The sequence below is a fragment of the Bombyx mori genome, chromosome 25 (assembly GCF_030269925.1).
Source record: "Bombyx mori chromosome 25, ASM3026992v2".
NCBI classification, from domain to species: Eukaryota; Metazoa; Arthropoda; class Insecta; order Lepidoptera; family Bombycidae; genus Bombyx; species Bombyx mori.
The window spans coordinates 14,297,952-14,325,189 of record NC_085131.1 but is presented as its reverse complement, the minus strand read 5'-3'; the positions used below and the strand labels follow the sequence as shown (position 1 = coordinate 14,325,189).

At 54.3% G+C, this 27,238-nt stretch overlaps 1 protein-coding gene across 3 annotated transcripts; it reads right to left on the bottom strand.

The window, feature by feature from the left end:
• Positions 1 to 148: 148 nt before the first annotated feature.
• Positions 149 to 23,495, bottom strand: LOC101742485 (nuclear pore complex protein Nup133). 3 transcript variants are annotated; one of them, XM_062676204.1, is made up of 23 exons: positions 23,272 to 23,495; positions 23,077 to 23,195; positions 22,652 to 22,866; positions 22,139 to 22,334; positions 21,807 to 21,922; positions 20,669 to 20,819; positions 20,474 to 20,593; positions 20,081 to 20,233; positions 18,873 to 19,011; positions 8,457 to 8,544; positions 7,898 to 8,115; positions 7,482 to 7,642; positions 6,705 to 6,832; positions 6,453 to 6,626; positions 6,074 to 6,189; positions 5,734 to 5,876; positions 5,520 to 5,653; positions 5,124 to 5,193; positions 4,794 to 4,948; positions 4,212 to 4,391; positions 3,971 to 4,081; positions 3,781 to 3,895; positions 149 to 2,705 (listed from the first exon to the last, which is right to left on the bottom strand). In XM_062676204.1, exons 1-23 carry the CDS (start codon positions 23,379 to 23,381, stop codon positions 2,545 to 2,547), a joined length of 3,273 nt encoding a protein of 1,090 aa, XP_062532188.1. In that variant the 5' UTR covers positions 23,382 to 23,495; the 3' UTR covers positions 149 to 2,544. The 3 variants fall into 3 exon arrangements, with proteins under 3 accessions (XP_062532188.1, XP_062532189.1, XP_062532190.1); XM_062676205.1 differs by lacking the exon at positions 6,453 to 6,626; XM_062676206.1 differs by lacking the exons at positions 22,652 to 22,866; positions 23,077 to 23,195; positions 23,272 to 23,495 and having other exon boundaries at positions 21,807 to 21,841; positions 22,147 to 22,270.
• Positions 23,496 to 27,238: the final 3,743 nt, after the last annotated feature.

The following is a 27,238-nucleotide window of genomic DNA, read 5'->3' as shown; positions in this document are numbered from 1 at the left end:
CAATTTGTTTGTGTTTTGGTTTTTTATCTACAATTTTACTAACGTCGCGTCGCATCGAGTACTTCAATGTGAGTTTGGAGTAGATACTGCTGGAACATTTCATCAACACAACGTTTAGAACTGGCGGGAAGAGTAATAAAAGAACGCCTTTTATTTTCATTATTATTTAATTAAAACGTTAAATCACAAAAAAAAAACAGGTTTGGTTGTTATTAATTAATCATTTCACAATTTACTAGATTTATGCCAACTATAGTAGTCTAAATGTAAGAGTTTGAGAAAATTTTATTTACAACTTTTTTTTATTGATATAATTTTATTTATTGAAATTAAATTCAATAATGCACATAGTCCGTACAACTTTGTACGCTACGTTATCGGCGATTACAAATATCTGCGTTAATCGATATTTGAAGAGTAAACGACTGAATCCAATCACATTTTTTTGTTTTTAATCTTATTTTTCTAGAAACTACGTATTCTTAAATCTAGGAACAATTTAATGGCATAAAAAATGATCAGCTGTGTCAAACAATACATTGTCATAAGTCACCAAATATACTGATGGCTTTAAAATTATCAATTCAACATCAATTTAATTTGAAAACTGAACTTTAGGAATAAAAATCACATTTACCACAGTAAAATATGTTATTAGGTTGTATTATATAACAAGTATTGTCTACTAAGATAATTACTTATGTAGTGAAAATATAGTGCTTTAAAATTGAACAAAAACCCGTGTCCAGTTACCTTTAGAATAATTAAGTTTAAAGTTTAATTCAGTGTTGCCATTTAAAATTAGATACCTAAAATAAATTTAAATCTATCCAGCCAGTTTTTTTTAAGCGAGATTCTACATTATTTAATTATCAGTTAGGTCTCTTACGATGAGTGGCAACACCGCTTATACAATAGCTTACAGTTAAATCAGTCTGACTGAACATCATCGAATGGTGAGTTTAGTTTCCTTATGATTATTTTTCTTATTTCTAAAGTATGTTTGTGAAGTTTTTGTATTAGTTATGTCTACAAGTTACTTACCGTCTCTAATAAAACTAAATATCAGTAGTACAATGAATCTAAAATAATGGCTTACTTTTGAGTCTACCGTTCTGCGAACATTAACGATAAATCAGCACGCTTTAGAAAATATATACTTACCCGCATGCTTTAAAAATTGACAATGTCTATATCAGAGTCAAGTAGCTACCTAACGTCTAATGTTGCTATTCCTTGTGCCTCAACCGGCATACGAAGACTTGGTCCACTGGATTAATGGCTCATGGACATCAGCAAGTTCATAGTCCCAACCGCGCGGTGCTCCACTGGTACACATGTATTTGACACAAACATTAATTCCAAAAACTTCACAAAACCGATTCTTCCTAGAACCGACACAAGCGAGTGTCATCAAATATTCACACTACATGAGGGCACATCACCTAAAGTACTGAGCTACAAATATTAAGTGTCCCATTACTAAAGCGTTATATTAATTAAATACTATGTCTAATGTTCATTACAATAGGTCGTTCGAAAACCATTTTTAACATAATGTCATTAGAAATTTCAATACGATTTATTAGTCTTTTAAATAATGAAATCAAACAATTTAGTTCGAGACACTCACGCACACGTACGTACGCACACGCACACGCACGCACGCACGCACGCACGCATACAGCCGCGACAACGAGACGTCATTCAACAATATCTACAGCGGTTAATAAAATATTTTAGACTAAATGTAATTCAGCGACCGTTCGGAGGCAGGCGCCCGCGGACATCACTCGTCTTACCGACTATATCACTTAGAATTAACTGCGTTCAACGGAAACAAAACTCACAAAATAACCTACTTTGAACAAAGAAATACGTATTGATGTGTTCCTTGATTATTCCTAAAACGGGTTTTGACTGTTCGGAATGATTTTTAAAAAGGGTTGGTAGTGAGAACTCAATTAATTGCAAATAGTATTTATTTGCTTTAGAATGCAGCGTGGAGCCGGCACGCGTTCACAAACACTTATCACTTAAATTGAACCACTTCGAGACAAAGTCCAGTGGTTTCAAAGTTCCATGTGCGTACCAATCGAGAACTTGTATAATGTTGCCAGAGGCTTGCTCCAAATTCTCTGTGTACTTTTGTTTCTATGTGGATAATCATTAAAATGTAAAGTTTCAAAAGTTCAAAGCCTTTACCTAGCGACTTTGGAGCAAGACCTGAACCTACGTTAGGGTATTTGAGCGCACTGAAGTCGCGCCGCAGACGATCATAATATTTATTTGAATTTTATTGCTATTTTTATAAAATAATAAAGGCGTTGTGTTGATTTGACACAATGCAGTGGAATACCCTGTCGCAGTACGTGTTTCTTTAGTTAACAACAAGCACTTTATAATTGCATACACAACCAGATTTTATCAGCTTGAGTGCTCGCATGGAGAGCATTTGTCGGAGTATGAGTTCGACGCGGATAAACTAATCTTTACGAACATTCAAAACCCGTTTTGTTCGTCTCAGTTCAGAGGTCCAGCGGGTCAAGCAGAGTCATCAGGGCTCTGGTCCGCGGTGCGCTGGTGGAGGCACTCGTACCCGTACTTGAGGAGGTAGTGGAACTTGGAGTCCGCAGCCAGCGCGGCCAGCTCCGGCGCCGACAGCAGCTCGGGGAGCTCGGGCAGCAGCACGTCCAGGTCGTCGCCTGTGCGCCCGTACCAACAACCAAACGATACTGTGCACTGTTCTATTATTATTATTATTTTATTGCTCTTGCATGCAGACGAGCACACGGCCCACCTGATGGTGAGTGGTTACCGTCACCCATGGACTTTAGCAATGCCAGGGGCAGAGCCAAGCCGCTGCCTACCGCTTAAAATTATTAGAATAACCGAGTCGACAGTACAATACCTACCTTCCCAATTAAATAAAATCTGTTTAAATACAATAGCTCTTGAAGATAACGAACTTATTCTGTCAATCCTTGAATGTTTCACGAAGGTACAGTAATGTGATTCATAATTTAAAAAGCTGGCCACATATTAAAATATGCTAAGAGGTTTTTATTTTATTTTTTATTGTTGAAATGGATGAACGAGCTCACGGCCCACCTGGTGTTAAGTGGTTACCGAAGCCAACACACATCAGCGACGTAAATGTTGCAACTCGCGTCGTGACAGTCTGAGTTCTAAGACTCAGTTGAAGGTAGTAAGTCCGCGGCAGCACTAGTCAGTACCACCAGGAAATAAACGTATTAACTGAATGCGCAAACTAAATTGCGAACTGTTTTTCGCCGCTAAATAGGAGCTGTCCTGATATCGCCTTCATTAAACCCTCTCTGGCACGCGATCAACGATCTGTATCTTCTAGGGCGAGGTTATGTAAGTGATAACTTGAATAATTTTTATCTCACAAAGGCTTATGTCTGCAAACTAAGTTTAACGCACAAAAGAGTAAAGATTATCGTAAAATCCCAACAACTTTGGATTGTTTTCGGAAGTCTAAGTTACACGAAAACGCAACAAACACAATAGTGTGGCCGGTGTAAGCGAGCGAGATCTCTCAACTCAAATAGGTGCACGTGATGTCAACTGATTATAATACGCACACAGTATAGCGACCGCTGGCACCGCTCCCACTGTGTGGACATATCAAACAGCTTCTCTTATTTTTGCAATAAAGATGTGATTAAATTCGATTATTTCATGGTTGTTAATGTGATCTACGTTGGTGATACTAGAGCCGCGTTTCGCCTTGATATACTTTTTGTACGAACTCACCCATGACGTTGACGAGGTCTATGAGCTTGAAGAAGGTCCTCTGCATGAGCTCGGCGGCGGGGTCGTCCGGCTTGCAGGCGGCCCAGTCGTCGCGCAGCACGCTGGCGCACCACACCTGCACACAGCGGGGCGTCAGGCGCCGCATAGCGACACGCCCGGGGGGGGCGGGGCGGGTTGGGGGGTCACTCACCCGCAGGCGCAGCCGCTGCCGCTGCTCGGGGTCCTCCACGCCCTCCGTCAGGTCCAGCGCCTTCTTGTAGTCGTATTCAGTCAACGATTTGTTCTCAGCTTTTAGGTACACCTGCAAATATATCATTCTTTACTGGCGCGACCTGTGTCTTAAGACGCTAATTTATTGGCTTTTTTATTACTTTTTGTTATTATTAATTTTGAATATTAGTTGTAGTGTCAACATTACATGTCGCACGTACCTCGACGAGCTCGTGGGGCTGCATGACGCGCTGCGGCGTGACGTCACTGGGCATGACGTCACGGGGCAGGGCGCGGTGCTGCTCGGCGAGGGCCAGGCGGCGCTGCACGGCGTCCCACGCCGGGGCCTCCTCCGGCGCGTCCGACACCAGCATGCACAGCTTGCTCAGGGACGCCAGCGTCTGCACACAACCCCATACCGGAGTACGCAGTTCATTGCCGTACTGTTTTCGCAATCGTCTCACTCTTGACAGGCATGGTCACGTGGCGTGGGAGGCACAGACTTGACGCACCTTGCGATGTACATTTGCTGGTCTATACCTCAACTGTTCGAGACCCGGGTGAGACGGCACAGTGACACGGGTGGGTCAATGTTCCCACTAAAGCGTCGTCCTCCACCCTGTATCTATCCGGCTGTGACCCTGAGCTGTAGGCACGGAGTCGTGTTGGACGGTGACCATCACTCACCCATAACATTTAGCAACTACTAGTGCTTTAATTGGTAAATATTTCTGATAAGTAAGCTTAAAAATGTTTGCGGTTAAACCAATCGGTTCCTTGTACGTGAGGGCGGCGCCACTCACCGTCATCCGCTCGAGGTTGTCGGTCTCAGCGTGCGCGAGGCTGCTGAAGGTTTGCGCGGCGGCGGCGTGGTCCCCGCGGTGCAGCTGGTGCAGCGACAGCAGGTCGGGGCGCTCCCGCCGCAGCCACGCCGTCAGCCGGGCTCCGCCCCCAGCGCCTGCACACGTACAGTATGTACTTCAGTCCACGGCGTGAAGACAGAGAAGTGTTAAATCTTGCACAAGTTCTATCTGTGACACCACAGCGGTACAGAGGGACATGGAGTGCCAATTATCCACTAGATAATAGATAGTTGTCTCTACATTACCGCGAGCTAGTAGGAATGTGGTTACCTCTGACGAGGGCGGCGGCGGCGGCGCCACCCTTGCGCGACATCCACTCGTACGCGACCTCCGCCATACCCTGCACAGTGCACACACAGACATCGATTCAACAGATAATCTTTTCTAACCAATGGATGGATATCGTCACGAAATAAAAACAAAAATTACCGACTCAGCTCGATCATAAAGAAATTTGACTTTTGACATTCGCAAAAAGAGTGAGTTTTTTTTTAATAAAGAAGCAAAAGATCAGTCAGAAGGGATGGGATTAGCTAACAGTTGCCCGAGCGCCTCCAAAGGAAACCTAACAGCTCGAGAGCAGCTGCTTCGTAAATGAATCTACTACTGGATCGGGACCCGATGAACAGATCCGGCGAGAAAGTGAGCGGGCTGATGCACACTTACGCGGTCGCTGTACCGGTCCACGTAGTCGCACAGGCGCGCCGTGTCGCCGCCCGACACGCACAGCTCCACCAGCACGGAGAACTCCTGGTACTTCTCCGCCAGGGCCGCCGCGCGCTCCGGCTCCCCCTGCTCCACTGCCGGCGAGCACACACGGTGAGCGCGGATGGGGGCGGGGTGGGGGCGGGGGGTCGGGCGGGGGCGGGGCTGCACTCACCGAAGGGGCGGATGAGGTCGGTGCGCAGCGCGGGGTAGGCGGGGGAGGCCTGCGCGCCGGCCAGCAGCACGTCGGCCAGCCCCGCGGCCGCCTCGCACACCTGCGCGCGCAGCGTCGCATCGCCCCCCTTGTTCTCGAATTCACTGCAGAAGTTACATTGCATAGAGCCCAAAGCTATGCGATTAATTTAAACTTAAATGCTTTTATACGACACTTATTTTTATTAACAGAAAACAAATATGTTTAACTAACCGTTTCTCATTACTCTTATATTTAAGCAAAAACAATATAAAACGATACTCGAGTGTACGGGAGAGGGTCGCGGAGGGTAGGTACTCACGTGAGACTCTTCCTGATGAGGTGCAGCGCGGGGGTGAGCAGCGCCGAGGAGCCCAGCGGGGGCGGCGACACGTTCTGCCACGACTTGCGAGCCTTCAGCATCTCCGATAGCACGCCCTGTGCGAGACACGTCCCTTGACTAATTAATTACTGTAGCTGTAGCGCTGAGTAAAAAAAGGGAACCAAACACTAAAGCATTAAACTAAACACTAAAACTACACACAACATTATCACACTAAAAACATAAAAAATTAGAGTATTTTATTTAGTTTAAATTAAGTTTAGTATTTTAGCGAGTTAGAGATTTTAAGTTTAAATTAAAGAATATCATGTTTTGAACATAGTGTATAATTTGTGGGGGGGAGGGTCGGAGTACCCACACTAAGCACGGCAAGCGCCGCCGGGCGGTCGGACGGCACGGGCCGGGTGAGCATCAGCAGCACGGCTGGCAGGCGGGACACGCGACGGTAGCACGCGTCCGTCGGGGACAGCGCGCCACTGGACAGCGCCGCGTGCACGCTCTCCTCCTCGCGGTGTTGCCAGCCGCGCACCGCCTGCGGACACAGTGCGGCTCAGTGGGGCGGCGCGAGGGGGCGCGGGGGGTTGGGGGGGGGGGCGCAGGGCGGCCTCACCTCACATATAATGGAGTCTATGAAGGCGGCGTGGGTCCCCCGCTGCAGGCGGCGCAGGGCCGCGGCGCCGCGCACGCGCTCCCAGGCCTGGCACAGCGCGCTCGTGGTGCTGGCCACGCCCTCGTCCTCTGCAACACGCGCATATACACACTCACAACAGCCCACGCGACGCACGTCATATCAACTAGTTTACAAAATATATATGTAACGAAAAAATATAATTTTCTTTAATTCAATTTCCCGCGCATTAATCATCACCGAATGCACAGTGACAGTGACATGATAAATCAATGAATTTAATTAACTATGGAAAAGATAACCTAAAACGCATGAGACTCGTGATTGTTAATAAATTAATATTTAAAGTTTAAAATACTACTTAATTGTGATTCAGGAACTGACATTGTTAATAATAACATTAAATGTCGTTTCTTTTATTACAGGTATGTAGGTTTTTGTAACGTAGTGAGTAAATACACACTCTTATTTCATGTACCTAATATAATGAACAATAAAACTTTTATTACAGAGAAACTCAATTGTGTTTGACTGACTGTATCGTTCTAATCACAAACATATTGGAAATTACCTTATATATATTTACCAAATAATTAATTAACGATCATAAGAAACGTTTACGAATTTAATTTCAAATTTTTGTAACCATATATTTTTAACAACATATAAGTTAATTTACATGTTAGTGCAGTAGATTTTCCCTTGAGGTTCCCCTGCGTTCCACCTTGGCCCTAACGACAGAAGGCGACGTCCACATACCTACAGTGACGAGGCCCAACCTCTGCCACAGGCCGGTCGCTCTCAGGAAGTCGAAGAAGAGTGCCAGCGCTCTCTGCTTGTCCAGGAGCTGGGCTTCTATCTGCAGCGCCGTGGAGCTGCCCAGCGGGATGTGGGTGGGCTGTCCGCTCGAGCGCTTCCACCTGCGGGCACGCGCGGCGTTAGCCCGCCCGCTCCACTCAACGGACATTTTGTGACTTTAGGGATGTGGGCAACGACGTCACAATGAAAACATTTCCTAAGAATATGTGTCATTTTCAAGAAACAACGTTCCGAATGTCCCCGGTACCTGTACACTTCAATAAGGCACTAAGTCGGTTCTCGTGCGCTCCGCCATACCCTTGCTCACGAAAGGTAATGTAACCATGTTGCACATCGACAACGGAAGGAGGGCGTACCTAGGATCCCCCGCGGGCATGTCGTCCAGCGTCTCGGTGGCCACGGCGAGCACGGTGCGGTCCAGGGGCGCGTCCACGTCGAGCTCCTGCGGCGCGTGCTGGCCGGGCGGCGGGAACAGCTCGTCCAGCAGCTCGCGGCACGAGGTGAAGTCCCGCCGCAGGTGGAACAGGAAGGCCGTCTTCAGTTTCCCGCACGCGTCCGTCACCACCGCGCTCATCTGTGCGGTACCAACCAGTCACTTGAGTACATTGAGAGAGCGCGGCGCGGGCAGGCTCGGCCGCAGTGTGCAGTGCATACCAACGTTACATCACACCGGCGGTGATCACGGTTCGATGAACATTTCTCCCTGAACAACTTATCAGCGCACCTCATATTCGTGTGGTCCCCCCTACCCCCGTATATTTCCATATGATACTAAACTGATTTATATTGGTGAGAACCTTTAATTGGCTTTTTGTTTCTATTATTTGTTATATTATTATACTTTGTTAGTTGGCTGTTGGTTCTCCTTGTATTAAATAAATAAATAAATAAACAAAAGTAAGAGTAGATGCTCACCTCGCAAGGATCAATTTCGTACAGCGATAAATTTCCTTCATACATGTCAGCTTGACTCGAGGAGCCGATCGGACTGTCACATGCAGCTCTGCGGACAGAAGCTCACACTTAGTTACGATTATACAGTTGACATCGTGGTGCAAATTGTAAGACGCAGTGCGAGCAGGCCGTGCGCGGCGGTGAACAGCGCGGGTCCGTGCGGGGGCGTGTGTATACTGACGCGGCGTGCGAGTGCAGACGCAGTGCGAGCAGGCCGTGCGCGGCGGTGAACAGCGCGGGTCCGTGCGGGGGCGTGTGTATACTGACGCGGCGTGCGAGTGCAGACGCAGTGCGAGCAGGCCGTGCGCGGCGGTGAACAGCGCGGGTCCGTGCGGGGGCGTGTGTATACTGACGCGGCGTGCGAGTGCAGACGCAGTGCGAGCAGGCCGTGCGCGGCGGTGAACAGCGCGGGTCCGTGCGGGGGCGTGTGTATACTGACGCGGCGTGCGAGTGCAGACGCAGTGCGAGCAGGCCGTGCGCGGCGGTGAACAGCGCGGGTCCGTGCGGGGGCGTGTGTATACTGACGCGGCGTGCGAGTGCAGACGCAGTGCGAGCAGGCCGTGCGCGGCGGTGAACAGCGCGGGTCCGTGCGGGGGCGTGTGTATACTGACGCGGCGTGCGAGTGCAGACGCAGTGCGAGCAGGCCGTGCGCGGCGGTGAACAGCGCGGGTCCGTGCGGGGGCGTGTGTATACTGACGCGGCGTGCGAGTGCAGACGCAGTGCGAGCAGGCCGTGCGCGGCGGTGAACAGCGCGGGTCCGTGCGGGGGCGTGTGTATACTGACGCGGCGTGCGAGTGCAGACGCAGTGCGAGCAGGCCGTGCGCGGCGGTGAACAGCGCGGGTCCGTGCGGGGGCGTGTGTATACTGACGCGGCGTGCGAGTGCAGACGCAGTGCGAGCAGGCCGTGCGCGGCGGTGAACAGCGCGGGTCCGTGCGGGGGCGTGTGTATACTGACGCGGCGTGCGAGTGCAGACGCAGTGCGAGCAGGCCGTGCGCGGCGGTGAACAGCGCGGGTCCGTGCGGGGGCGTGTGTATACTGACGCGGCGTGCGAGTGCAGACGCAGTGCGAGCAGGCCGTGCGCGGCGGTGAACAGCGCGGGTCCGTGCGGGGGCGTGTGTATACTGACGCGGCGTGCGAGTGCAGACGCAGTGCGAGCAGGCCGTGCGCGGCGGTGAACAGCGCGGGTCCGTGCGGGGGCGTGTGTATACTGACGCGGCGTGCGAGTGCAGACGCAGTGCGAGCAGGCCGTGCGCGGCGGTGAACAGCGCGGGTCCGTGCGGGGGCGTGTGTGCGTGTGTATACTGACGCGGCGTGCGAGTGCAGACGCAGTGCGAGCAGGCCGTGCGCGGCGGTGAACAGCGCGGGTCCGTGCGGGGGCGTGTGTGCGTGTGTATACTGACGCGGCGTGCGAGTGCAGACGCAGTGCGAGCAGGCCGTGCGCGGCGGTGAACAGCGCGGGTCCGTGCGGGGGCGTGTGTATACTGACGCGGCGTGCGAGTGCAGACGCAGTGCGAGCAGGCCGTGCGCGGCGGTGAACAGCGCGGGTCCGTGCGGGGGCGTGTGTGCGTGTGTATACTGACGCGGCGTGCGAGTGCAGACGCAGTGCGAGCAGGCCGTGCGCGGCGGTGAACAGCGCGGGTCCGTGCGGGGGCGTGTGTATACTGACGCGGCGTGCGAGTGCAGACGCAGTGCGAGCAGGCCGTGCGCGGCGGTGAACAGCGCGGGTCCGTGCGGGGGCGTGTGTATACTGACGCGGCGTGCGAGTGCAGACGCAGTGCGAGCAGGCCGTGCGCGGCGGTGAACAGCGCGGGTCCGTGCGGGGGCGTGTGTATACTGACGCGGCGTGCGAGTGCAGACGCAGTGCGAGCAGGCCGTGCGCGGCGGTGAACAGCGCGGGTCCGTGCGGGGGCGTGTGTATACTGACGCGGCGTGCGAGTGCAGACGCAGTGCGAGCAGGCCGTGCGCGGCGGTGAACAGCGCGGGTCCGTGCGGGGGCGTGTGTATACTGACGCGGCGTGCGAGTGCAGACGCAGTGCGAGCAGGCCGTGCGCGGCGGTGAACAGCGCGGGTCCGTGCGGGGGCGTGTGTATACTGACGCGGCGTGCGAGTGCAGACGCAGTGCGAGCAGGCCGTGCGCGGCGGTGAACAGCGCGGGTCCGTGCGGGGGCGTGTGTGCGTGTGTATACTGACGCGGCGTGCGAGTGCAGACGCAGTGCGAGCAGGCCGTGCGCGGCGGTGAACAGCGCGGGTCCGTGCGGGGGCGTGTGTATACTGACGCGGCGTGCGAGTGCAGACGCAGTGCGAGCAGGCCGTGCGCGGCGGTGAACAGCGCGGGTCCGTGCGGGGGCGTGTGTGCGTGTGTATACTGACGCGGCGTGCGAGTGCAGACGCAGTGCGAGCAGGCCGTGCGCGGCGGTGAACAGCGCGGGTCCGTGCGGGGGCGTGTGTATACTGACGCGGCGTGCGAGTGCAGACGCAGTGCGAGCAGGCCGTGCGCGGCGGTGAACAGCGCGGGTCCGTGCGGGGGCGTGTGTATACTGACGCGGCGTGCGAGTGCAGACGCAGTGCGAGCAGGCCGTGCGCGGCGGTGAACAGCGCGGGTCCGTGCGGGGGCGTGTGTATACTGACGCGGCGTGCGAGTGCAGACGCAGTGCGAGCAGGCCGTGCGCGGCGGTGAACAGCGCGGGTCCGTGCGGGGGCGTGTGTATACTGACGCGGCGTGCGAGTGCAGACGCAGTGCGAGCAGGCCGTGCGCGGCGGTGAACAGCGCGGGTCCGTGCGGGGGCGTGTGTATACTGACGCGGCGTGCGAGTGCAGACGCAGTGCGAGCAGGCCGTGCGCGGCGGTGAACAGCGCGGGTCCGTGCGGGGGCGTGTGTATACTGACGCGGCGTGCGAGTGCAGACGCAGTGCGAGCAGGCCGTGCGCGGCGGTGAACAGCGCGGGTCCGTGCGGGGGCGTGTGTATACTGACGCGGCGTGCGAGTGCAGACGCAGTGCGAGCAGGCCGTGCGCGGCGGTGAACAGCGCGGGTCCGTGCGGGGGCGTGTGTATACTGACGCGGCGTGCGAGTGCAGACGCAGTGCGAGCAGGCCGTGCGCGGCGGTGAACAGCGCGGGTCCGTGCGGGGGCGTGTGTATACTGACGCGGCGTGCGAGTGCAGACGCAGTGCGAGCAGGCCGTGCGCGGCGGTGAACAGCGCGGGTCCGTGCGGGGGCGTGTGTATACTGACGCGGCGTGCGAGTGCAGACGCAGTGCGAGCAGGCCGTGCGCGGCGGTGAACAGCGCGGGTCCGTGCGGGGGCGTGTGTATACTGACGCGGCGTGCGAGTGCAGACGCAGTGCGAGCAGGCCGTGCGCGGCGGTGAACAGCGCGGGTCCGTGCGGGGGCGTGTGTATACTGACGCGGCGTGCGAGTGCAGACGCAGTGCGAGCAGGCCGTGCGCGGCGGTGAACAGCGCGGGTCCGTGCGGGGGCGTGTGTATACTGACGCGGCGTGCGAGTGCAGACGCAGTGCGAGCAGGCCGTGCGCGGCGGTGAACAGCGCGGGTCCGTGCGGGGGCGTGTGTATACTGACGCGGCGTGCGAGTGCAGACGCAGTGCGAGCAGGCCGTGCGCGGCGGTGAACAGCGCGGGTCCGTGCGGGGGCGTGTGTATACTGACGCGGCGTGCGAGTGCAGACGCAGTGCGAGCAGGCCGTGCGCGGCGGTGAACAGCGCGGGTCCGTGCGGGGGCGTGTGTATACTGACGCGGCGTGCGAGTGCAGACGCAGTGCGAGCAGGCCGTGCGCGGCGGTGAACAGCGCGGGTCCGTGCGGGGGCGTGTGTATACTGACGCGGCGTGCGAGTGCAGACGCAGTGCGAGCAGGCCGTGCGCGGCGGTGAACAGCGCGGGTCCGTGCGGGGGCGTGTGTATACTGACGCGGCGTGCGAGTGCAGACGCAGTGCGAGCAGGCCGTGCGCGGCGGTGAACAGCGCGGGTCCGTGCGGGGGCGTGTGTATACTGACGCGGCGTGCGAGTGCAGACGCAGTGCGAGCAGGCCGTGCGCGGCGGTGAACAGCGCGGGTCCGTGCGGGGGCGTGTGTATACTGACGCGGCGTGCGAGTGCAGACGCAGTGCGAGCAGGCCGTGCGCGGCGGTGAACAGCGCGGGTCCGTGCGGGGGCGTGTGTATACTGACGCGGCGTGCGAGTGCAGACGCAGTGCGAGCAGGCCGTGCGCGGCGGTGAACAGCGCGGGTCCGTGCGGGGGCGTGTGTATACTGACGCGGCGTGCGAGTGCAGACGCAGTGCGAGCAGGCCGTGCGCGGCGGTGAACAGCGCGGGTCCGTGCGGGGGCGTGTGTATACTGACGCGGCGTGCGAGTGCAGACGCAGTGCGAGCAGGCCGTGCGCGGCGGTGAACAGCGCGGGTCCGTGCGGGGGCGTGTGTATACTGACGCGGCGTGCGAGTGCAGACGCAGTGCGAGCAGGCCGTGCGCGGCGGTGAACAGCGCGGGTCCGTGCGGGGGCGTGTGTATACTGACGCGGCGTGCGAGTGCAGACGCAGTGCGAGCAGGCCGTGCGCGGCGGTGAACAGCGCGGGTCCGTGCGGGGGCGTGTGTATACTGACGCGGCGTGCGAGTGCAGACGCAGTGCGAGCAGGCCGTGCGCGGCGGTGAACAGCGCGGGTCCGTGCGGGGGCGTGTGTATACTGACGCGGCGTGCGAGTGCAGACGCAGTGCGAGCAGGCCGTGCGCGGCGGTGAACAGCGCGGGTCCGTGCGGGGGCGTGTGTATACTGACGCGGCGTGCGAGTGCAGACGCAGTGCGAGCAGGCCGTGCGCGGCGGTGAACAGCGCGGGTCCGTGCGGGGGCGTGTGTATACTGACGCGGCGTGCGAGTGCAGACGCAGTGCGAGCAGGCCGTGCGCGGCGGTGAACAGCGCGGGTCCGTGCGGGGGCGTGTGTATACTGACGCGGCGTGCGAGTGCAGACGCAGTGCGAGCAGGCCGTGCGCGGCGGTGAACAGCGCGGGTCCGTGCGGGGGCGTGTGTATACTGACGCGGCGTGCGAGTGCAGACGCAGTGCGAGCAGGCCGTGCGCGGCGGTGAACAGCGCGGGTCCGTGCGGGGGCGTGTGTATACTGACGCGGCGTGCGAGTGCAGACGCAGTGCGAGCAGGCCGTGCGCGGCGGTGAACAGCGCGGGTCCGTGCGGGGGCGTGTGTATACTGACGCGGCGTGCGAGTGCAGACGCAGTGCGAGCAGGCCGTGCGCGGCGGTGAACAGCGCGGGTCCGTGCGGGGGCGTGTGTATACTGACGCGGCGTGCGAGTGCAGACGCAGTGCGAGCAGGCCGTGCGCGGCGGTGAACAGCGCGGGTCCGTGCGGGGGCGTGTGTATACTGACGCGGCGTGCGAGTGCAGACGCAGTGCGAGCAGGCCGTGCGCGGCGGTGAACAGCGCGGGTCCGTGCGGGGGCGTGTGTATACTGACGCGGCGTGCGAGTGCAGACGCAGTGCGAGCAGGCCGTGCGCGGCGGTGAACAGCGCGGGTCCGTGCGGGGGCGTGTGTATACTGACGCGGCGTGCGAGTGCAGACGCAGTGCGAGCAGGCCGTGCGCGGCGGTGAACAGCGCGGGTCCGTGCGGGGGCGTGTGTATACTGACGCGGCGTGCGAGTGCAGACGCAGTGCGAGCAGGCCGTGCGCGGCGGTGAACAGCGCGGGTCCGTGCGGGGGCGTGTGTATACTGACGCGGCGTGCGAGTGCAGACGCAGTGCGAGCAGGCCGTGCGCGGCGGTGAACAGCGCGGGTCCGTGCGGGGGCGTGTGTATACTGACGCGGCGTGCGAGTGCAGACGCAGTGCGAGCAGGCCGTGCGCGGCGGTGAACAGCGCGGGTCCGTGCGGGGGCGTGTGTATACTGACGCGGCGTGCGAGTGCAGACGCAGTGCGAGCAGGCCGTGCGCGGCGGTGAACAGCGCGGGTCCGTGCGGGGGCGTGTGTATACTGACGCGGCGTGCGAGTGCAGACGCAGTGCGAGCAGGCCGTGCGCGGCGGTGAACAGCGCGGGTCCGTGCGGGGGCGTGTGTATACTGACGCGGCGTGCGAGTGCAGACGCAGTGCGAGCAGGCCGTGCGCGGCGGTGAACAGCGCGGGTCCGTGCGGGGGCGTGTGTATACTGACGCGGCGTGCGAGTGCAGACGCAGTGCGAGCAGGCCGTGCGCGGCGGTGAACAGCGCGGGTCCGTGCGGGGGCGTGTGTATACTGACGCGGCGTGCGAGTGCAGACGCAGTGCGAGCAGGCCGTGCGCGGCGGTGAACAGCGCGGGTCCGTGCGGGGGCGTGTGTATACTGACGCGGCGTGCGAGTGCAGACGCAGTGCGAGCAGGCCGTGCGCGGCGGTGAACAGCGCGGGTCCGTGCGGGGGCGTGTGTATACTGACGCGGCGTGCGAGTGCAGACGCAGTGCGAGCAGGCCGTGCGCGGCGGTGAACAGCGCGGGTCCGTGCGGGGGCGTGTGTATACTGACGCGGCGTGCGAGTGCAGACGCAGTGCGAGCAGGCCGTGCGCGGCGGTGAACAGCGCGGGTCCGTGCGGGGGCGTGTGTATACTGACGCGGCGTGCGAGTGCAGACGCAGTGCGAGCAGGCCGTGCGCGGCGGTAAACAGCGCGGGTCCGTGCGGGGGCGTGTGTATACTGACGCGGCGTGCGAGTGCAGACGCAGTGCGAGCAGGCCGTGCGCGGCGGTGAACAGCGCGGGTCCGTGCGGGGGCGTGTGTATACTGACGCGGCGTGCGAGTGCAGACGCAGTGCGAGCAGGCCGTGCGCGGCGGTGAACAGCGCGGGTCCGTGCGGGGGCGTGTGTATACTGACGCGGCGTGCGAGTGCAGACGCAGTGCGAGCAGGCCGTGCGCGGCGGTGAACAGCGCGGGTCCGTGCGGGGGCGTGTGTGCGTGTGTATACTGACGCGGCGTGCGAGTGCAGACGCAGTGCGAGCAGGCCGTGCGCGGCGGTGAACAGCGCGGGTCCGTGCGGGGGCGTGTGTATACTGACGCGGCGTGCGAGTGCAGACGCAGTGCGAGCAGGCCGTGCGCGGCGGTGAACAGCGCGGGTCCGTGCGGGGGCGTGTGTATACTGACGCGGCGTGCGAGTGCAGACGCAGTGCGAGCAGGCCGTGCGCGGCGGTGAACAGCGCGGGTCCGTGCGGGGGCGTGTGTATACTGACGCGGCGTGCGAGTGCAGACGCAGTGCGAGCAGGCCGTGCGCGGCGGTGAACAGCGCGGGTCCGTGCGGGGGCGTGTGTATACTGACGCGGCGTGCGAGTGCAGACGCAGTGCGAGCAGGCCGTGCGCGGCGGTGAACAGCGCGGGTCCGTGCGGGGGCGTGTGTATACTGACGCGGCGTGCGAGTGCAGACGCAGTGCGAGCAGGCCGTGCGCGGCGGTGAACAGCGCGGGTCCGTGCGGGGGCGTGTGTATACTGACGCGGCGTGCGAGTGCAGACGCAGTGCGAGCAGGCCGTGCGCGGCGGTGAACAGCGCGGGTCCGTGCGGGGGCGTGTGTATACTGACGCGGCGTGCGAGTGCAGACGCAGTGCGAGCAGGCCGTGCGCGGCGGTGAACAGCGCGGGTCCGTGCGGGGGCGTGTGTATACTGACGCGGCGTGCGAGTGCAGACGCAGTGCGAGCAGGCCGTGCGCGGCGGTGAACAGCGCGGGTCCGTGCGGGGGCGTGTGTATACTGACGCGGCGTGCGAGTGCAGACGCAGTGCGAGCAGGCCGTGCGCGGCGGTGAACAGCGCGGGTCCGTGCGGGGGCGTGTGTATACTGACGCGGCGTGCGAGTGCAGACGCAGTGCGAGCAGGCCGTGCGCGGCGGTGAACAGCGCGGGTCCGTGCGGGGGCGTGTGTATACTGACGCGGCGTGCGAGTGCAGACGCAGTGCGAGCAGGCCGTGCGCGGCGGTGAACAGCGCGGGTCCGTGCGGGGGCGTGTGTATACTGACGCGGCGTGCGAGTGCAGACGCAGTGCGAGCAGGCCGTGCGCGGCGGTGAACAGCGCGGGTCCGTGCGGGGGCGTGTGTATACTGACGCGGCGTGCGAGTGCAGACGCAGTGCGAGCAGGCCGTGCGCGGCGGTGAACAGCGCGGGTCCGTGCGGGGGCGTGTGTATACTGACGCGGCGTGCGAGTGCAGACGCAGTGCGAGCAGGCCGTGCGCGGCGGTGAACAGCGCGGGTCCGTGCGGGGGCGTGTGTATACTGACGCGGCGTGCGAGTGCAGACGCAGTGCGAGCAGGCCGTGCGCGGCGGTGAACAGCGCGGGTCCGTGCGGGGGCGTGTGTATACTGACGCGGCGTGCGAGTGCAGACGCAGTGCGAGCAGGCCGTGCGCGGCGGTGAACAGCGCGGGTCCGTGCGGGGGCGTGTGTATACTGACGCGGCGTGCGAGTGCAGACGCAGTGCGAGCAGGCCGTGCGCGGCGGTGAACAGCGCGGGTCCGTGCGGGGGCGTGTGTATACTGACGCGGCGTGCGAGTGCAGACGCAGTGCGAGCAGGCCGTGCGCGGCGGTGAACAGCGCGGGTCCGTGCGGGGGCGTGTGTATACTGACGCGGCGTGCGAGTGCAGACGCAGTGCGAGCAGGCCGTGCGCGGCGGTGAACAGCGCGGGTCCGTGCGGGGGCGTGTGTATACTGACGCGGCGTGCGAGTGCAGACGCAGTGCGAGCAGGCCGTGCGCGGCGGTGAACAGCGCGGGTCCGTGCGGGGGCGTGTGTATACTGACGCGGCGTGCGAGTGCAGACGCAGTGCGAGCAGGCCGTGCGCGGCGGTGAACAGCGCGGGTCCGTGCGGGGGCGTGTGTATACTGACGCGGCGTGCGAGTGCAGACGCAGTGCGAGCAGGCCGTGCGCGGCGGTGAACAGCGCGGGTCCGTGCGGGGGCGTGTGTATACTGACGCGGCGTGCGAGTGCAGACGCAGTGCGAGCAGGCCGTGCGCGGCGGTGAACAGCGCGGGTCCGTGCGGGGGCGTGTGTATACTGACGCGGCGTGCGAGTGCAGACGCAGTGCGAGCAGGCCGTGCGCGGCGGTGAACAGCGCGGGTCCGTGCGGGGGCGTGTGTATACTGACGCGGCGTGCGAGTGCAGACGCAGTGCGAGCAGGCCGTGCGCGGCGGTGAACAGCGCGGGTCCGTGCGGGGGCGTGTGTATACTGACGCGGCGTGCGAGTGCAGACGCAGTGCGAGCAGGCCGTGCGCGGCGGTGAACAGCGCGGGTCCGTGCGGGGGCGTGTGTATACTGACGCGGCGTGCGAGTGCAGACGCAGTGCGAGCAGGCCGTGCGCGGCGGTGAACAGCGCGGGTCCGTGCGGGGGCGTGTGTATACTGACGCGGCGTGCGAGTGCAGACGCAGTGCGAGCAGGCCGTGCGCGGCGGTGAACAGCGCGGGTCCGTGCGGGGGCGTGTGTATACTGACGCGGCGTGCGAGTGCAGACGCAGTGCGAGCAGGCCGTGCGCGGCGGTGAACAGCGCGGGTCCGTGCGGGGGCGTGTGTATACTGACGCGGCGTGCGAGTGCAGACGCAGTGCGAGCAGGCCGTGCGCGGCGGTGAACAGCGCGGGTCCGTGCGGGGGCGTGTGTATACTGACGCGGCGTGCGAGTGCAGACGCAGTGCGAGCAGGCCGTGCGCGGCGGTAAACAGCGCGGGTCCGTGCGGGGGCGTGTGTATACTGACGCGGCGTGCGAGTGCAGACGCAGTGCGAGCAGGCCGTGCGCGGCGGTGAACAGCGCGGGTCCGTGCGGGGGCGTGTGTATACTGACGCGGCGTGCGAGTGCAGACGCAGTGCGAGCAGGCCGTGCGCGGCGGTGAACAGCGCGGGTCCGTGCGGGGGCGTGTGTATACTGACGCGGCGTGCGAGTGCAGACGCAGTGCGAGCAGGCCGTGCGCGGCGGTGAACAGCGCGGGTCCGTGCGGGGGCGTGTGTATACTGACGCGGCGTGCGAGTGCAGACGCAGTGCGAGCAGGCCGTGCGCGGCGGTGAACAGCGCGGGTCCGTGCGGGGGCGTGTGTATACTGACGCGGCGTGCGAGTGCAGACGCAGTGCGAGCAGGCCGTGCGCGGCGGTGAACAGCGCGGGTCCGTGCGGGGGCGTGTGTATACTGACGCGGCGTGCGAGTGCAGACGCAGTGCGAGCAGGCCGTGCGCGGCGGTGAACAGCGCGGGTCCGTGCGGGGGCGTGTGTATACTGACGCGGCGTGCGAGTGCAGACGCAGTGCGAGCAGGCCGTGCGCGGCGGTGAACAGCGCGGGTCCGTGCGGGGGCGTGTGTATACTGACGCGGCGTGCGAGTGCAGACGCAGTGCGAGCAGGCCGTGCGCGGCGGTAAACAGCGCGGGTCCGTGCGGGGGCGTGTGTATACTGACGCGGCGTGCGAGTGCAGACGCAGTGCGAGCAGGCCGTGCGCGGCGGTGAACAGCGCGGGTCCGTGCGGGGAGCGCGCGGCGCTGAGCACGCGGTCTCCACTGGCCGCCTCCACAACTTCAGCGTCCGTCGTGGCTGCTACTGTAGCAGAAAATGTTAGTGCTTAGACCACATTTTTAATTTTTTTAGAAAAAAATATTATGGCTAGTCGTAATAGTAAACGAAAAATGAATATTTCACTGCATTAGCGACATTCTTACTTACTATACATAACATACCAAAGTTTTGATTATAATACAGTTTTATTTTGAAGTAATCGTGGCCTGAAAGTTAAGACGCCCGGTGCATTCGTATCGAGTGATGCGACTGTGCCGGTGTTCGAATCCAGCAAATACTCTAATGAAATACATACCTAACAAATGTTCATGAATAATCTCAAGGTGAAGGAATAACGTTGTGTAATCAAAATCTAACAACCAAAAATTATAATATGCGTAATTACTGGTGGGTTTTTTTTATGATTGAAAGTTTACTGGTGGCCCGGAGGCATTTCCAGTTTCACCAGGACAGGTGGGCGAGCACAGGCTCAGCCAGAAAGAGTGGGATTTGCTAACAGCTACCTGATCGCCTCCGAAGGAGACCTAACAATTCAAGAGCAGCTGCTTCGCGAATGAATCTACTACCGGATCGGTATCGCGACCCGCTGAGAAGATCAGGGGAGAAACTCAGCGGACTGATGCACGGGTTAGGTTGCACGTCGACCTCTTTGTCGAGTTCGACGAGTACGGTTACCGGGGTTCCTGAGCCTGCTCCTAGTGTTAGAGCTGAAGGTATCTAATGCAAGAGTTATTGGATCTGATGGATCCGTAAGGACGTGTCTAGGGCGACGACGGTGACTTGCTCCTGCGTGATCAGGATTCGGGAAAAGTCAGCAGCGGCAACGATAAGGCTATGCGTCATAGCCTTATCGAAGTAACGTTCCGACGCTGACTTCATGTGTTAATACTGGTGGCAGGACGTCTTGTGAGTCCGCACGGGTAGGTACCACCACCCTGCCTATTTCTGCCGTGAAGCAGTAATGCATTTCGGTTTAAAGGGCGGTGCAGCCGTTGTACTTTAAAAACGGAGACTGAGAAATTCATGACTCAAGGTGGGTATTGACGTGCTGTGAACTCGTCCACCCATCATAGCAATAAAAACCAGCACTTACGTGAAATCAAAGCGATGTATTTGGATGTATACAATAACGCTTTGTTTCCGAAGGGCAAAAGCCGCGGAGGCTCATCCGCTTCCTGAGGAAAATTCCGGACAGGAACAAATGAACTTACACGAGGAGACGATGGATCTTCTACGTTGATGTGAGCTTAAACCACAAATTCATGCATAGTTAAAATATTTTTCTGTTCTGAACATTAACTTATCTCTTGGTAGTGGTGTATAGATAGAAGTTGTGCACAATAGTGCAACAATAACAAAACAACAAATATTTATGCTTGGTTTGGGAAAAGGGCGCAGACATGCCCTATAATAATAAAACGCTAATTCATGGAGGAGGGACAGTTTTGTCTAAAAGTCATAAAAATAGTAATAATAAGATTCTTACCAATAGCATATCTCATTTCCGGTGACCTCGTTACATTAACTGCTGCGATTAGTAGCAAGAAGCCATCGTTCCCACTGGCCTGCACATCCAGAGCCATTATCTCCAAGCTGTTCAAGTCACCTGATGTGTACATTTACATAACATTATGACACATACAGGGTTAGTGGCAGTAGCGTGTGTGCGCGCGGTGCGTACCGTGAGGCTGCAGATGCGGGCGCGCGGCGAGCGCCAGCGGGCCCCGCAGCGAGTGGTGGTGCAGCAGCGCGGGAGGGCGCCACACCTGCAGCGTTGGCCCGCGAGCCACCAGCCACACGCAGTCCCCCGCCCACACCGCACCCACCAGCCGCTGCGACAAACAACACCAGTTCGCTCCTACTTCTCACCGTCACCACAAAACGTTCAGCCCGACGGGTGAGTACCAACATCGTGCTTCCATCAATTTTGGTCGCAATTCAGTCATGCCTTATGATATCGAAGCCGTTAATACAACATAATTTATTTGGTTCACTGGATAAAATCTACACAAATCACATGTAATAATTTACTTGCATAATGATAGATACTTTAAAATACAAAGATGGTTACATTAAAATTGTAGTCTAAGTCAACACCAGGTGCCAGCCACCTTCATTCAATCAAGAATGCATGTGATGCATGTGCTGTGTTGCAGAAACATACAGGATCGTAGTATAATACCCACCCAGTCATGTACAGGGTGCAGGATTGTACAGGGTTTGCAAAAATATCACGTATCAGAAGGTAAAAGCAGCAACTTAACTCAATTTAATGTAGAAGAAACCCCTATATCCTTACCCAACCTTGGAAACGTGTATGTAAAAACTGATGAATGGTTGAGTCATTAAGACAAAAGTGTGACAAACTGACTTTCACATTTACAATTTAGTAGGCTTTCTCAGGTATTTTCAAATGATCACAACTCTACCACACAATGGGAATATGATTTCACTACTAAGAAGAATCAGCAAAAAACTCAGGGATAACCATTATTAGATTATTAGGAACATGTATGTATATTGCTACAAGTCAAATTATAACATTTACCAAATTATATAAAATAAGTAAGGTCTACATTATTGAGCATCAATCAAAGATCTGTTCAGATTTGTTATTAGTAGAAGACAATTTCAAACCCAAAGTTTTGTCTAAATTGTAATAAATTGTGGCCTTATGGCCTAATTGACAAAGGACACAATAAGATACGCTTACCAAGCTAACTATTATTGGTGGTAGGTACTCACCATGTAATATGTAAGTAAAAATTTGGAAATGGGTTGTAGATTCATTGGGATCATACATTATATTGTATACTCACCGTATCTGTGTGTGCAGGCATAGATCCAAAGAACAACAGTGATACACGTCGTCCTATACCTCCTAGCCAACCACTCGGTGGACGTAAAGTGCAGCAAGTCACTGTTGCTCTTCCATCTAATATATAATATAATGTATTATTTAATAACCAGTTTTATGACGTGAACATATGTTAAAACTAAAATGGCAGTACTTGCTGCTGATGACAGATTCATATTTTATATTTCAGATCAACTATACATATACTAAATTACAGCTTTAATTAAAAGTTAGATAAATATGCCAAACAAAAACGTTATTAAATACAACAACAAAATAAACAAGATGACTAACCAAGAACAGTAGGAGTCAATAGCACCACGGTACAAGTCGTAGTAGCCAGTATGAGGCCAGAGCTGGTGTAATCTCCTAGTTTCTCACACTCTTGACCTGCTAGTTCACATGTTACATCTACATAAACCTCTTCTTGTCCTACTGAGGGCCAGTAGCGAATCACACCCTCAGGTGAAACTCCAATACAGGATGGCATCTATAACAATATTTTTGGTATAGTTTTTTTCTTAATAGCTTATATAGTTAAATTTTTTGTTTCTTATGCTAATGGGGTTAAACCATAAATGTGGTTTCAATAATTCTTCAGTTTGTGACTGTTGAAAAGGCATTTAAAACTTTATAGTGAAGGTAAATATCTCAGGAGACTCCACAAATTTAAGACTAATGCTTCCCTTTACATTTGGAGCAAAGGCTCCAAATGTATTTTTCATGTCTTTTTCTCTTATAAATAAATAAATTCTAAAATTCAGTTTTTTATAGTTATACATATGTTTAGCAATTTTTTCTGATTACCTGAGAGTCATTTCCATAAAACAGTACAACTAAATCAGCCTTGTGAGCTAAATCTGTTTGAGGTAATGTGAGCTCTCGAGCAGCTGATATGCCAGTCACATTGGCTGGATCTTCATCAGTATCTATTGGAGATTGCTCCCAAGCCAGGATGCGACGACCAGACACTACCCAACACCAGCCACAGGTCGAGAGGCGCACTGAGATGTCTCCACTTGCTTTGAATTTAAAACGAATTACAGTATTTAATCTAAGCAATCATGCTACAGCAGGTCCAAATTTTAGGTTTTGATACAAATAAGCCAAATGACTGATGAATGATTTTTTGTCTACCCTACTACGATTTTTTTCGAAATGTCTGGAATGAAAAATGCTCATGGTTTTCAGATATTGTAATTAATAGGACGTTGTGTTGATCGGTAACTAACCGAACGCAAGAGCCTCTGTGACCATCACTGGCATAGGTGCCCCGTACGTTTCTAGTGTCATCGATGGAGTTTTATAGATCACATCGCCAGTTTGTTCGCTTTGTGACTGCATAAATTTACTGTAATAAAAGCCGTAAATAAAGAGAAAGACAATAATTTATATAAAACATAACAGGTATAGGTTAAGAAACACACCTTTGGCTTTTTTTCAAGGAAGATAGGCCGCCAGGCCTTCGCCCTGAAATGGACTGTCTTACCCGGGGCGAGAACGGACTTCTCATCGCTCCTGTAGTATTGAAATCCATATCTATAAACTAAAATAAAATGCAAATGAATCGACCCTGCTCAAGCAAAATAATTCAAAACGTCAAATAAAAATCGTTTTTATGTTCCATGTTCTTAAACTTTTTTTAAACATTTCTTTAGCATTAATTGAAATGCAAAGGGACATAGGTTAAAATGTAGCGTTTCAACAGACTTATTCAACAATGTTGCAAATTATATTACAATTTGAATATTTCACAGGGATCCCTATTAACGAAAAAACTTAACAAAACATTTTGATGACAGTTTTATTTTATAAGATACCATTATTTACAGCTAAAGAGTAAGCTTTGTTTAACTTGCCTTTGTCGTGGTCTAAAAATATATTCGTATCGAGCGTATCACTCGATAGTCGTATCAATTTTTTTGTGAAATACTTGGGTAGTGCCACAAATTTACCTATTTATGCCTTAAAGCAGTAATGCTTTTCGATTTGAAGTTTTGGGCAGCCATTATACTGTTAACTGTTTAATTAAACTTAAAACTGAAATCTCAAGATGGTTGGCGGCATTTAAGTTGTTGATATATATATATGGGTCCCGGTAACCACTTAACACCAGGTTGGCCATGAGTTCGTCCACAAACCTAGCAAAAAATATATTTGAATAATGTTCAGGAATGACTTCCACAATTAAGGAAAAACAATTTAAACCTGCGTTAAAATTTAATGTAGGTGAATTAGTACACTATACAAAGACAAGTCTCTAGATCGATGGTGGCATTTACATTTATATATTTCTCAGGCAATAAACCAGTTAAATAGGGATCTGGACTACATATTATTATGTAGTTGGTCAACTAAGTTTGGCTTAACCGTGAATCCAGCGAAATGCCAAGCCATTATTGTGGGTAGTCCTCGTATGGTTCAACGCATAACTACTATATCACTCTCATCAATATTTTATAATGGTACAGTGATTCCCCTAAGTTCCGTGGTTAAGAACCTAGGCCTTTACATAGACTCCACACTCGACTGGAAAGCTCAAATATCTTACGATGGACAAAGAACCTCTGGAATTCTTCGTGCTCTGCATCGCCTCAAGAATTTCTTACCATCAGCGACTAAGACTATGCTAGTACAAGCCTTGATCTTCCCTATAATGGATTACGGTGATGTGTGTTATTTTGACCTGAATGCAGACCTTTTTAATACTTGATCGTCTTCTTAATAACTGCATTCGATTTATTTTTAACCTATTCGTTGTCCCACACATAGTTCTAGTTATGTTCGTAACTCTATCGTCGTGCAATCTGTTCTGCTATGGAATGCGCTTGCTCTTGAGATCAGGACTATTACTAACCGTTGCGCGTTCAAGTTAAGGGTTCGGCGAATGTTGTTCGAAAAGTTAGCGGAATTGTCATTGTGCAGGACGAAACTGATTTTAAATAGTTTTATCGAACAAATACAATTAATATAGTTAATAAGTAATTACGTAACAAAATTGTATAATCTTAAATTATTTAATATGCAATATGTTAGTGTATCAGATCAGAGAATGTGAATAGACCAATAGGAACGATTTGTGGAGCGCTTTCACTACGGTAACATACAGATCAAGGGACCCTCCAAAAGTGGCGCGTCGATAGCGCGTCGCGAGATGGGGTACTGAAATAAATATAAAAGGATGGCCATTTATAGGCAAAAACAGTTCTCAGTGGATCTTCGACATAGAAACATCAGCAAGACAGAAACAGTTCTCAGCAGATCATCAAGACAGAAACAGTTCTCAGCGAATCTCCGACATAGAAACATCAAGACAGAAACAGTTCCCAGTGAATCTTCGACAAAGAACCATCAGCAAGACAGAAACAGTTACCAGCAGTTCTCCAATAGTACAGTTATCAGAAAACCACCAGTGAATCAGCTACCAGTGAACCAGACAGTTACCTGTGAAACCTCGCTACAGAAGCCGAAACCCATCGAAAGAAACAGCCGTCTTCTACCAGCGCACAAACAGACAGCAGAAAATATTATTACACGACTCGGAAACAGCCATACAGACCGGGTCGTGTACAGTCATGAACTTATTAAGTCGGAGCACGTGGTCGAACTCGACTGTGGACGACGGGGGTGCCATACCACCGAACATCCTCCGGTGTGATAGCTCCCTGCCGGAGATCTGCTTCACACAGTATGCAGTCAGGCGGGAGCTCCGACTCCTGGACGTCTATAAGTCGAGTGGGCCAGACTGCATCCTCGCAGTGGTTCTGAAAACGTGCGCCCCTGAGTTGACACCTGCGCTAACGCATTTGTATCGCCTCTCTTATTGTATCCGTCTTCATGGAAGACCCCTTCACGTCCACCCTATCCCCAAGAAGGGCGACTGGTCGGAGCCATCGAGCTATAGGCCTACCGCGATAAGTTCCTTACTTTCCAAGGTGATGGAGCGAATAAAAAATGCACAACTCCTGAAGTATATGATTTTCATCCTGTATATCAATGTCAATGACATGATGTCTATTGATGATATGCATTGCTATGCGGATGACAGTAAGGGGGATGCGCGATATATCGGCCATCAGAGTCTCTCACGGAGCGTGGTGCAAGAGAGACGATCAAAACTTGTGTCTGAAGTGGAGAACTCTCCGAAGCTAATCTCCGAATGGGGCGAATTGAACTTCGCTCAATTCAATCCATTGAAGACATAAGTTTGCGCGTTAACTACGAAGAAGGACCCCTTTGTTATGGCGCCAAATCCAAGGAGTATCCCTGCAACCTTCCGAGAATACCTGGATACTTGGGGTCTGTCCAATTTTGGAGTCATTTGGAAGGCAAAGCCAAGTTGGCGTCCAAGATGCTGGAAGTCCTCAACAGAGCAAAGCAGTACTTCACGCCTGGACAAAGCCTTTTCATCTCTGGGCTAGGGTTACCAAATACGAGCTACTTCGATTTCACTCTATATAGAAAAGGGCCGCTCGGATTGTCGATAATCCCGGATCTCACGGATCATTTGGAACCTCTGGGTCTGCGGAAGGACTTCGCTTTTCTCTGTATTTTGTACCGTATGTTCCATGGGGAGTGCTATGAGGAATTCTTTGAGATGATTCCATCATCTCACTTTTACCATCGCACCGCCTGCCATCGGAGAAGAGTTCATCCTCGCTGGGTATCTTATTCTGTTTGAGATATAGAAGCACTATTTCTTGATATCGATGCTATATGATAACAGCTTTATTAAAGACACTATTGACTACATTCTAGCTCACGCTCGTGCAAAAATCAGCCACTGTCATTTACATCGACAAGTCCTAGTAGATCCATCCGCCCTGCTTTCGATTTGTTGGACATTAGTTCTAATGCTATACGATTACGCTATAATGATACTAGTTCATCGGGCGTTTTATTCTTTGGGCTACAACTTATAAAAGGGTGAGATTTAATGTCTGAGTTTGTAGACTTTTTGGAAGTTGTCAAGTCCACGTCCACGGCCGAAGCCACGGCCTATGATTTTTTTTGCGCTTATGAACTTTCACTACATGGTTAAAATACTTCATTTTCTGTACTTACTACAATTTATTTTAGTTCGAATCAGAATCTATTACATTTGAATCTGAGATGTTATCTATCTTCTTCTTCTATATATATAAAAATGAATTGCTGTTCGTTAGTCTCGCTAAAACTCGAGAACGGCTGCACCGATTTGGCTAATTTTGGTCTTGAATTATTTGTGGAAGTCCAATGAAGGTTTAAAAGGATAGATAAATATGAAAATGCTCGGAATTAAATAAAAATAACAATTTTGTTTTTCCTTTGATGTCCCCCCCGCCGCGCGCCGGACGGATTCCTTTTGTTTGTTTTAAATTTATTTTCTTCAAAGGTTTAAGTCTTTTATTTATT